The following is a 12,147-nucleotide window of genomic DNA, read 5'->3' on the forward strand; positions in this document are numbered from 1 at the left end:
GGGTTGTTGAAAGAAGGTGTAGTAAGGCCACACCTGCTATAACAGAAGGTACCTTGGTGATTGGGTCTGAGAAAATATAACACTTTACGTCTTCATTTCAGCTGCAGAACTGGATCATGACCACCCAAAGCCCGCCCGCCTCTCCACGGAAAACAGTGACACCCCAAAACCCCCTGTCGCCTCCCTTACCCCAGAGACCAAGGAGCAAACAGCCACCCTCGGGGAGAGGGTCTTCAACTGTTGCTATCCAGGTAGGGGGGACCCTTGGCCCTGGCTCTCCGGGAGCTAACTCCCTTGTCGTCCTTACATCGGGTATGTGGTTCATGGGGCAGAGCAGCTTCTATGCCAGCACCAGCGCCCCTGTGGCCCCCAGGAGCTCGGTGAGGGTTGTCCCAGAGCCTTGGTGTGCTGAAGTGATCAGAGAGCTGTGTTTGCCTCCTCCTCTTCCAGGCTGCCACTTCAGAACCGTGCACGGCATGAAAGATCTGGACCGCCATCTCAGAATCCACACGGGTGAGTCCTGTGGGCTGGTTCAGCGTGTTGGTGAAGAAATGGGGGTGGGCAGGAGCCGAGGGCCGAGTCCTTGGTGTGAGCAAGACAGCTCAGGCCCCCGCTACCTCTAGGCAATGGTCGGCAGACTGTAGGTCTGGAGCCATGTGCGGGAGGCAGTTTCAGTATGAACTTGTAGCTCCTCCAGAGCAAAATGGGAAGATGTGAAAGGACCTTATTCAGATAGTGGTGATTTTATTTGTTTATAAACATCTATTTATGGCTCTCGGATAACCTTGAAATGGTTGCGAGGGACAGGATTGGCTCTGCAGCCTCTCAACCCCTTGCTGACCCCTGCTCTAGACTGAACAGGTCACTGAGCCAGCAAAAGCCCCCGGGGCAGGGACCAGGGAAGAGGCATTGGTGAAGAAGTGGCATAAGAGAGGGGTCAGGCTCCAGAGCAGCAAGAGTGTGCCAGGCAGAGGGCAGGGGTAAGCCAGGTGGGAGGGGATGCTGGAGAAGAGTCCTGGATTTGGCCAGGAAGACTAGGGGCCTCCCTGGGAGCAGCCCATGCTGCCTGCAGAGAGGGGAGGAGCCAGGAGATATGTCATCGTTACCATCACAGGGGTACCAACTCATAGCTCCTGTGTACGCAGCACAGAACTGATCCATACGGTGTTCGTGCTGGGGAGCTTCCAGAAGCCAATCCACACGCCTGCCTCCCAAGGCGCCTCACGGCAAGCTTGTGCTGCCCACATGGGCAGGGGTTCTTAGTCAAGCACCAAACATTGGCACCACCTGGCCACGGGACTCCTTAGCCATTGGAAGAGGCTGCAAACATTGGTCATAATTTCTTTTCTTTTAACTTTTTTTTATTTGTATGCTTCCTCCCTCCCCCCCGCCCCCACTATCATGATCCCAATTCTGCCTTACAAATCTGGTTAGACCAGAGGATGTACACTGGTACAGATAGAAACTGGAAACACAGGGAATCCTGGGCGGATGATCCCATCAGAACCAGTGGTGAGAGTGGCGATACTAGGAGGGTGGAGAAAGGGTAAGATGGAAAGGGGGAACCAATTAAAAGAATCTATATATAACCTCCTCCCTGGGGGACAGACACAGAAAAGTGGGTGAAGGGAGATGTTGGACAGTGTAAGATATGACAAAATAATAATTTATAAATTATCAAGCGTTCATGAGAGAGGGAGAAGCAGGGAGGGAGGGGACAAAATGAGGAGCTGATACCAAGGGCTCAAGTAGAAAGAAAATGTTTTGAGAATGATGATGGCAACAAATGTGCTTGACACAATGGATGGATGGATTGTGATGAGTTATATGAGCCCCCAATAAAATAATTTTTTAACAAAAGAGCATTTTATTGGGGACTCTTCCAACTCTTGTTACAATCCACACATCAATGGCGTCAAGCATGTTTGTAGATATGTTGCCTTTGTTCTTTTTTAGACATTTACTTTCTATTGAGCCCTTGGTATCAGCTCCTCCTTTTATCACTCACCCCTCCAATAACCCCTTGATAGATTATAAATCATTATTATTTTCATACACCGGCCACTATCTCCCTTCACCCATCTTTTCTGTTCTTCCCCCTGGAGAGGGGTGGTAAGGTTATGTGTCAGGATAATTGCGATCTGTTCCCCCTTTCTCCCTGCCTCTCCCCATCTTCCCCCTACCCTTCTGGTATCCCTATTCCCACTCCTATTCCTGGATTCTGTGTGTTGTGACACACCCCCCCCCATCTCTTATCTATACCTGTGTACATGCTCTGGTCTAGTCTGAATTGAGCAGCAGCCCTGGGGTCATGATAGTGGGGGGGCACTCCATCCCTCCCGAAAGCCTGCCGTGCCTCGGAAACAGAACCAAGCATGCTACTGTTCTCAAAACACATCGAATGGTGTGTTTGCAAAAGCACCCCCTGGGGGAGAAGGTGGCTGGCAAGCAGAGGTCGAAGGTGCTTGTTACCTGCATAAAACCAAGGAATGTGTCCTCGCTGGCTGTTGGGGTGCCAAAACGGCGGGACTGGGTAGTTGTGAGACTGTGTGTCCCACACAGGCTACAATTTACCATCTGGCTCTATACCATACCCCCTCCAAGAAAAAAACCCATTGCTAACCCCTGGTCTATAGTAAAAACCAGTCTAGTCTGTATGATTTGGAACACTGCTGCAGGCCCGGAATGCAGGCTGGCTTAGGTCTCCCGTGGGAAGAGCCAATCTGAAAGCTAGCCTGGGGCCACCTGGGAGAAGTCTTGGGCAACCCGGCTGAGAACTTTGATTTTGTCTTATTTGTATGACTTTATTCTACAGTTATGCCGCCTTTTTCCATTTTGTTTGTTTTTATTTGTTTTGCACGTTATTATATCTTAGTGTTTCCTAGAGGAGTGGGGAAAGGCTAAATCCTTTCCAAATGCGCAAGAGAAAAGGACTGAGGTTGGGGGCAAGGGAGGAAAGCTCAGATAGGAATAGGCACTCCTCCAGGAGCTGCTTGGAATACACACGAGCTCCAGGTCCAGCGCTCTTGATGTTGTTGTTTGCTGCCCTCCGGCCGATTCTGACCCGGAGGGACCCAGCACCACCCGTCCTGCACCCTCCTCAGGGTGGTTGGCATAGTTGAGCCCAGGATGGCAGCCACTGTGTTAAGTCAATCCATCTCATCAGGGTCTTCCGCCTTTTCCCTCAACCTCGATTTTACCAGGCATGAGGCCCTTCAGGAAATGGTCCCTCCTGATAACAAGGAGATAAAGTCTGGCTCTTGTAAGGAGCATTCTGGCTATACTTCCTCCAAGACAGATTCGTTTGTTTGTTTGTTCGTCTGGGGTTCCCAGTTTCTTTGAATAATCTTTGCCAACACCAGAAGGCAAATGCATCCATAGTTCTGTGATCTTGCTTTTTTCTTGTCCAGTTTTTACAGCGTGAGGCAGGCACCTCTCAGTCCTCAAAGGGACATCTTGGCTCTTTGGGGTCTTGGCTCTTAAAAGGGGTCTAGTGCAGCAGATTTGGCCCATGTAACACATCATTTAATTTCTTGACTGCTCTTTCCATGAAGGTTGGTTGTGGATCCAAGTAAAATGAAATCCTTGACAACTTCAGTCTTCTCGGTTTATCTTGATGCTGCCTACTGGTCCGGTGCTGGTTCTCTTACACCGAGCTGTCACACACTGAAGGCTGCAGTCTTTGTTTGACCTTCATCCCCTAAGTGCTTAAAGTAGATTGTGTCATCTGCATCTTGATGGTTTAGAGCAACGGTTCTCAACCTGTGGGTCACGACCCCTTGGGAGTCGAACATCCCTTTCATAGGGGTCGCCTAATACATCCTGCATATCGGGTATTTATATTAGGATTCATAACAGTAGCAAAATGACAGCAATGAAGTAGCAACGAAAATAAGTTTATGGTTGGGGATCATGACAACATGAGGAACTGCATTGAATGGTCACGGCATGAGAAAGGTTGAGAACCACAGTCCTAGAGAGACCCAGCTGTACACGGATGGACTCCAGGCTTAAGGGCCATGGCAGTGGCTGCTCTCCTAGCCCAAGAAAGCTAAAAAATTACTTTTGGCCAGGACACCTGTATTAAATCCCCTCATCATTTATGGGACCTACTCTCCCTCTGTGCTATGTCAGGCCTCACATCCTCTTGTCTACAACTGTTTCATCTCAGCTTTTTATTATTATTAAAAGATCATTTTATTGGGGGCTCTTACAACTCTTATTACAATCCATACATCACTTGTGTCAGGCATATTTGTACATATGTTGCCATCATTCTTTGTGAGACATTTATTTTCTATTGAACTCTTGGTATCAGCTCCTCTTTTTGTCCCCTCCCCCACCCCCTACCCCTGTGGCCTCTTGATAGATTATAAATTATTATTATTTTCTTTTTTCGTTCATTTGGTTTTTTAATCATTTTATTTGGGACTCGTACAACTCTCATCCCAATCTATGCATCCATCCATTGTGTCAAGCACATTTGTACATGTGTTGCCATCATCATTCTCAAAACATTTTCTTTTTTTCAAAACATTTTCTTTCCATCTGAGCCCCTCCTATCAGCTCTCACACTGATCGCTCTCCCTTCCTCCATGGTTTCTGTTGTTTTTTTCCCCCCTGGAGGGGTGTGTGTGGTTATGTCCAATCATTGTGATCCGTTGATCATCCTGGTTGACTCATCCCTTCCCTGTGACCCCACTGTGGGGAGATGTTCCGTTGTCTACAAACAGGCTTTGAGTCTCTGCTCCGACCCCCTCATTCTCAACATGTTTTTGTTTATTTGTTGTTTGCTATGAATCTTCTGATGCCTGTTACCTGTCCCAGTGACACCTCGTGATTGTACCGGCTGGTGAGCTTCTTCCATGTAGGCTTGTTGCTTCACTGTTGGATGGCTGCTTGTTTAACTTCAAGCCTTTAAGACTTCACATGCTATATCTTTTGATAGCTGGGCACCATCTGCTTTCTTCACCACATTTGCTTACACTCCATTTTATCTTCAGTGATTGTGCCGGGGGTGGGGTGGGGGAGGGTTGAGCATCAAATCATGCCAGGTTGTTAGAATAAAGTGTTATATTGAGGGAGAGTATGAGCTGAGGCCCAAGGTCCATCCACAACGTCAGTGATTGCCTTAGAAATATATGTACATAGGCCAATGCCTCTATTTTTATGGATTGATGTAGTTACATGAGTACACACCTCTGCTTATACCTCTATTTATACGGTAGCGAGTCTTCCTCTGACCCGATGCCGAGTTCCTCTTCATTCAGGCCAGCTTCTCAGGTTATTTGCTGTGATCCACCGTCAAATGCCTTTACATAGGCAATAAAGCACTGTTTGGTATTCCTGGCTTTCAGCCTAGATCCCTCTCATGTCAGGATTGATATCTCTTGTTCCACGTGTTCTGCTGGCGTAAATTTTTGGCAGTTGCCTGTTGATGGATTGCTGGAACTCTTTTTGATTTTTTTTTTGTTTCCAGCAAAATTTTACTTGCCTGTGAGATGACTGACCGTGTTTGATACTCTCCGCATTCTGCTGGGTTGCCTTTCTGTGGAATGGGTACCAATATGGATCTCTTCCAGTCAGTTGGCCAGGTAGCTGTCTTCCAGATGTCTTGGCAGACACTAGTGCGTCTTTCCGATACTGTTTCAGTTTGTTGAAACATTTCCGTTGGTATTGTGTCCATTCCTGGATCCTCGTTTTCCCTCTTTCTTCAGTACAGCCTGAACTTCTTCACAACCAGGAATCCCTGACCATTGCTCACCTCTTGAAACGGGTGAACATCAACTAATCCTTTTTGATACCGGGGCTCCGTGTTTTCCATTGGCCTTTGATGCTGCTTCCTATATGAATCAATATTTTGCCCAAATCCTTGAGTATTTCATCTCGAAGGACGTGTATTCTTTCTTCAGTTCTTTCAGCTGAGTATGTTCTCCCGTTTACCTTTCTACCCAGGTCTTGCCACATGGTGATGGCCTGCTTCATCTTCTGGAGTTGACCGCTGAAGTTTTCTGTTCAGTTTTTTTACGTCATCATTTCCTCCGTTTGCTTTAGCGGCTCTGTGTTCAAAAGCAAGCCTCGGCGACTCTCCTTTCTTCCATTGTGCCCTTCTCTCTTTGTCCTGTCTTTTTAGAGACCGTTGGTTTTCTTCATGCGGTATATTCTTGATGTCATCCCACTGCTTGCCCGGTCTTTGGTCATCAGCGTCCAGTGCATCAAATAAGCCCCCGTGATAGTCTGTAAATTCAGATGCATCCAGGAAGCAGCCCTGCCCCGGTCATGTCTTGAGTGCCCTCACTGAAGCCAGAGCGCCTCATTGCCCAGCGCTGTGTCAAACCATGTGTCTGTCCACTGCTCTTCTACGTTTTCAGTGGCTAAGTTTTCGGTCGTGGGCCACCTCTTCTTTCTTCCCACTCTGTTCTTCGTCAGGAAGCTCTGCTGAAGCCCACCCACCAAGGGAGACCCTGCTGTAGGGACAATAACATGACGCCATTTCCAGTGTCACCGGAGCACACAGGCCTGAAGGGGGACCAGCGGCCATAGTCTGGGGAGGAACCCGCCAATACGCCTGGTCTCTTGTGATTGGGGGTTTTGTTCCATATTTTCTCACACTCTGTCCAGGACCTTTCTAATGGGATCATTTCCAGAGCGGTCGGCAGTGTGTGATAGCCATCGAAGTGTGTGGTAACCATCCCCATCTCGGGGCGGTGGAAGACTGCTCTGCTCACTAGTGTCCACCAGAGGTCAGTCACGCCTCTGCTCACGAAGAGCAGAGCCCACGGGTGGGGCAGCCTCTCTCGATCCACAGAAAAGCACCCTGACTTTTCTGCCTGGTTCACAAGTGTGACACCTTCAGTCACCTGCCACTTGGGCTTCACTTTCTCTTCCCGTGCAAGGCTCGCTCATGTCTGGGACTCCTGGAATCGATTCTATAGAGCTGTGAAGACATGGCCTCCTTTTCTTTCTTTTTTTTTTTATTAGTACAAAGCGTTGTTTGGAGCACTTGGGGCTAAATCTGGGTGTTTGCGGGGCTTTGCGGGGAGCTTGTTCTTCCTGGCGGTTTTAAGATCTTCCTAGCCTTGGTGTGTTGATAGTGTAGCACTCTGCCTCCAGAAAAGCGACCCTGGAAGATGGTAGAACTGCTGCCCCTGTGAGCTTCTGAGGCTAATTCTCCAGGGAGTGGACACCAGCCCTGAACCAATAACATTGCACTGAGAAGGCCGGTGCTTAAGCCACGCCCACGTCCCCACACAGGGGTTTCCCCATCTGCTGATTGTGACGGGCGGGTCTCTATCGCTGTCCAGACCTTCAGGCAGTAGGCAGGGCATCTCGTGCGCCAGTGTGCGGATTTAGACTCCCGCATCTCTTTATCTGTGGGGTTCTGTGCAGGAGGCAGAAGCCACGCCACCCGGGCTGCCCTCCCCGGCGCGTTTCGGCGGTGCCAGCTTGATTGTAGCAACCCTCAATCCCGGCCTATCTCCCGCTGTGTTTCAAGGGGACAAACCGCACAAGTGCGAGTTCTGCGACAAGTGCTTCAGCCGGAAGGACAACCTGACCATGCACACGCGGTGCCACACCAGCGTGAAGCCCCACAAGTGTCACCTGTGCGACTACGCTGCCGTGGACAGCAGCAGCCTGAAGAAGCACCTACGCATTCATTCCGACGAGCGGCCCTACAAGTGCCAGCTGTGCCCGTACGCCAGCCGCAACTCCAGCCAGCTCACCGTCCACCTCCGCTCGCACACGGGTAAGGCCCTGGCCAAGCGTGGATGCTTCCTGTACCCTGTACTTCATCTGCACCCCGGCCACTCGAAGGGATTTGTGGGATCATTAAAGGCATCTGGGCCGTGACGGTGATGCATATGGGTTTTCCATTGCCTGGGTGCGTAGCTCTCGGTGAGGCACGCCAGCGTGACAGCCAGCAGGGTTTGTACCTTGGCATGAGTGCAGCGGGCCCGGGCCATCCAGTGAAGCAAAGGGCCAGTGTGCCAAGTAGCAGTCTGATGTCTGCCTGAGGGCTTCCAGCGATGGAGCGTGAGCTCTGACCATGGAATCTGATTCAGATAGAATGACACTGGATCCTAAACCTGTCCACCTGGGAGGTCTCCCTCAACTCCCTGCCATCGAGGCGATGCTGACACCCAGCAACCCTGAGGGACAGGGGAGAACGAACTATGGAGTTCTGAGGCTGCGGCGCTGGGGGAGTAGAAAGCCTCGTCTCTCTCCCATGTTGCGGTTGGTGGTTTCAAACTGCTGACCTTGCAGCTAGCAGCCCACGGGGGCTCCCTATTACATCTAGAAGTTAGGATTTGCAACATCTAGAAGTTAGGATTTGCAACATCTTTTTATTTTTTTAACTTCTGCCTGGGAGAGTTGACCGAAAGACTAGTTCTCAAAGCTTCCTTTGATAAAAATACACAACACAAGCCAGTCCATCATGACACTAAGAAACAGGAGTTGGAGATTCTCAAGTTCATGAGCAGATAGGAGTTCTCAATGCATCAGCCAATAATGGCAAACAGATAGGAGTCTGCTGGCACTTGAAATGTGGTAAAAACAAACAAAACCCAGTTATGTTCCAGCAGAGGAGACCAGACATGAGCCGCAGTCGTCCCAGCCAATGTCTGCTGGCATGAAGGTTCTGGGTATGTTTCCAGCATGTAGAACCCAGGAGAGAAGTGGCTCCGGGAAACAGCCCAGCAGACACACGCTCGCTGGTGGAACCCAGGCAACAAGCCACTCTTCCTGCATCTAAATAGTCAGCCAGCTGTTGTCAGCCACGTGAGGCAAACAAGTGGCATAAAATGGGCCAGTCCTATAAGCTGTGCTGGACGAGGTACAGATAGGAGCCCTGGTGGCATAGTGGTTATGAATTGGGCTGCTAACTCCAAGGTGAGCAGTTTAAAACCACCAGCTGCTCTGCGGGAGAAAGACGAGGCTTTCTACTCCAGGAAAGTTACAGTCTCAGAACCCCACAGGGCAGTTCCACCCTATCTCAGAGTGGAACTTGATGAGGGTGCATTTGGTTTGTTGGTGTCCTGCAATCAGACTCTTGCACTAAGTTTATAAATACCAGTGCAGCCTGTGATTGCGATGCTGTGAAACCAGTAACACAAGCCAATGGCGTGGTAGTAGAACATAAGCCCTAGAATGTGCGTGCACATACGTTTTGACTTGATTTGGGGCAGGGCTCACCCTGCACCCTCCGTGTCCCATCTCAAGAGGTGTCGGGTGAAATGAGGACTTAGAACCGACGCTGACCGAGTTACCTCATTAGGACACCAGAAGTGGGACAGCAGGATTATTGGGAGGGGTCAAGCCCCTGCTGTTGGACCTAGTCCAGGCACTTGGTTTCTGAGAATCGGTGTTTGTCTCTTAAGTGGGGGCAACTGTACCCACCCGGGAGATTTCTGTGGGGCGTAGGGGCATGTGAACACAGCGTGCTTGCCGCAGTGACTGGAGCCAGGCGGAAAGCTCAGAGCATATCTCCGTCTGTGGGAGGCGGCAGGGAGTTGGGGTTCAGAGGGCCCAGCAGCCCCATTGCGGCACGGTGTCCTGGTGCATGCTTGGGGGGAGTTCTGTGCTGCCCACCTGCTCTAACGGAAACCCACCTTCCATTGCTAGGGGACACCCCCTTCCAGTGCTGGCTCTGTAGCGCCAAGTTCAAGATCAGCTCCGACTTGAAAAGGCACATGATCGTGCACTCGGGGGAGAAACCCTTCAAGTGCGAGTTCTGTGACGTGCGCTGCACCATGAAGGCCAACCTCAAGTCCCACATCCGCATCAAGCACACCTTCAAGTGTCTGCACTGCGCCTTCCAGGGCCGGGACCGGGCCGACCTCCTGGAGCACAGCCGGCTGCACCAAGCCGACCACCCCGAGAAGTGCCCCCACTGCAGCTACTCCTGCTCCAGCCCGGCCGCCCTGCGCGTGCACAGCAGGGTCCACTGCACCGACCGCCCCTTCAAGTGCGACTTCTGCAACTTCGACACCAAGCGGCCCAGCAGCCTGGCCAAGCACATCGACAAGGTGCACAGGGACGAGGCCAGGAGGGAGAACCAGGCCCCGGGGGCCGCAGAGGGGCCCCGGCAGGGCGGCCCCCAGCACGTGGCCAAAATAGTGACACAGCGGGCCTTCCGCTGCGAGACCTGCGGCGCCTCCTTCGTCAGGGATGACTCCCTGAGATGCCACAGGAAGCAGCATAGTGACCAGAAAGAGAGCAAGAACGTGGCCTTGGTCACCTTCCCACCCGAGAGCAGTGCCTCCCGCCAGCCAGGCACCCTGGTCTCGACTGGGCAGCTTGAGGTGGCCCCGGAGCCCAGCCCAGGTCTCTAGCCCAGGCGAGGAGAGCTGTCGGCCGTGGGGAAACCCTAACGGGCTGGTGTTACCCAGTCCTCTGAGCCAGACTGGCCAGGCGCCTCAGTGGGGTGTGCGCCTCTTCTGTGGGCAGGGCAGGTGATGGGTGCCTACAGCACATTGAAGCCCCTCCTCCGGGGTGCTGTCCCAGGGGGATAGCTGCCACTCACCACCGGCCTCTGGCGGATGCGGGAAGGACTAGGCGGTACAGAAAATGCAAGGCCAAGACTGCTCTGTTCTGCGTCGTGGGAGGGAGTGCTGGGGTGCTGGGGGTGGGCTCGCCTGGGTCTCACACAGCTGTCCAACTTCTGTCATTCAAGCTGGGCTTGATGCTCCCCGGAGGCCCGGTCCCCTGTACAATGGGGGGCGGGGGTCCCCTAGCTCCAGAAGTATACTTCCTTTGCCAGCACAGCCCTCCACTGGCAACTGATGACACGGGGCTCGGCCTGCCTCCTCCTCGGGGACTGACCCCCCCCCCCATAAACACAGTGGGTGTTCCGAGAGCCGGAGGCAGTCTGGCATTGCTCAGCCAGGGCGGAGACACAGCTAGGTATGTAGATGGCGCCAAAGATCAAGCTAACCCCAGAGCAGCCGGTCTGCCTACTCTGTGAGAGTCCCACATCCTAGCCCTCATAATCCTAGTGGATGGATGCTGAGGGCCCTAGGGGACCCCCCTCCCCACACACACATGCACACACAAACACCGATCTGGGTTAAGTGGGGCAGACCAACGTGGGTTTCATCGTGGGAAGCACTTAATGTTTGCCAATCCAAGGCGGGAGGACCCTGCCCCCTCCTCCGTGAACAATTTCAGATGACCCCAGGGCAGGGGAGGGCCCCAGGCATCTTTGTTCTGCAAACACACGGTCTGTGTTAAATCCGAATTCTTGTATGCCCACATCCAGTTCAACAGCTATGCTTTTAAAATGGACAAGCTGGTTTTTTTATAAACTAGGTACAATAAAAGGGGATGTGAAAACCAATTTTGATCAGTCGTCTGCGTGCAGGGGGCTGGGCAGGAGATTCCACCTATGAGCTAGCACAAGGTACGTAGCTTATTTTGTTAAGACAAGTGTTTGTTTCTATGCTTTTTTTTTGTGGGGCGCCGTTTGAGCAAATCGGACAGACCCCGTTGAAGCTTTGCATGAGGCGGTGGAGAGCCACACTATTCCATCTCTATTGTAAGACAGAGAAGGAGCATTAAAGTGACGCAGAGATGCTATGATGGCGTGCATCCTTTCTTGACGCTGGAAACTGCTTTTGGCTTTTGCGCCAGGTGCCGGTGCTGTGGTCACACAGATCGCCGTCACCACGGAGCTGTGGGGAACGAGTCTTATCTACACTTTCTTTCTGGAAACAGAAGGGCTGTTGACCTTTCAAGTGGGGACCCCATAGATCAAAATCACACGGCAATGTTCCTTGGTCTTCTGGAATTAGAGCTCTTCCGATAAACGGGAACGAGACCAACCTTTCTAGAAGGTGGAATTCGGTTGACCACTGGGTGGACTTCAAACCCCTGTGTCTCAAGACCTTTATCTGTATTTACCTGTTGGATTCCTCTCCGTGGAAGGTCTGAGATTCACTCACCTGGGAACTTCATGCCAGGTAAATTTGGATTCACGGTAAGAGCAGGGGCTGGAAGGGTTTTCTGTTCAGGGACAGATGGTAAATATTTTAGATGCTGTGGGACCATACAGTCTCTGTGGCCTCTTCTTTGTATGACTTAGCACAAAAGCAGCTGTGGATGGTGAGTCGAAGCAGCCGTTCTGTTCTGTGGTCCAGCTACACTTGA

The 12,147-nt window shown here is 51.6% G+C and overlaps 1 protein-coding gene across 1 annotated transcript in view; it reads left to right on the forward strand.

Moving 5' to 3' along the window:
• ZFP64 (ZFP64 zinc finger protein) overlaps window positions 1-11,564 on the forward strand; it is a 69,932-nt gene extending 58,368 nt beyond the window's left edge. Inside the window, exons 6-9 of the mRNA XM_075528524.1 lie at window positions 102-251; window positions 451-513; window positions 7,496-7,747; window positions 9,625-11,564. Coding sequence (XP_075384639.1) covers window positions 102-251; window positions 451-513; window positions 7,496-7,747; window positions 9,625-10,334 — 1,175 coding nt within the window. The 3' untranslated portion in view covers window positions 10,335-11,564. The remainder of the gene's footprint in view (window positions 1-101; window positions 252-450; window positions 514-7,495; window positions 7,748-9,624) is intronic.
• The last annotated feature ends 583 nt before the right edge of the window (window positions 11,565-12,147 follow it).

Source organism: Tenrec ecaudatus, chromosome 12, assembly GCF_050624435.1.
Source record: "Tenrec ecaudatus isolate mTenEca1 chromosome 12, mTenEca1.hap1, whole genome shotgun sequence".
Lineage (NCBI taxonomy): Eukaryota > Metazoa > Chordata > Mammalia > Afrosoricida > Tenrecidae > Tenrec > Tenrec ecaudatus.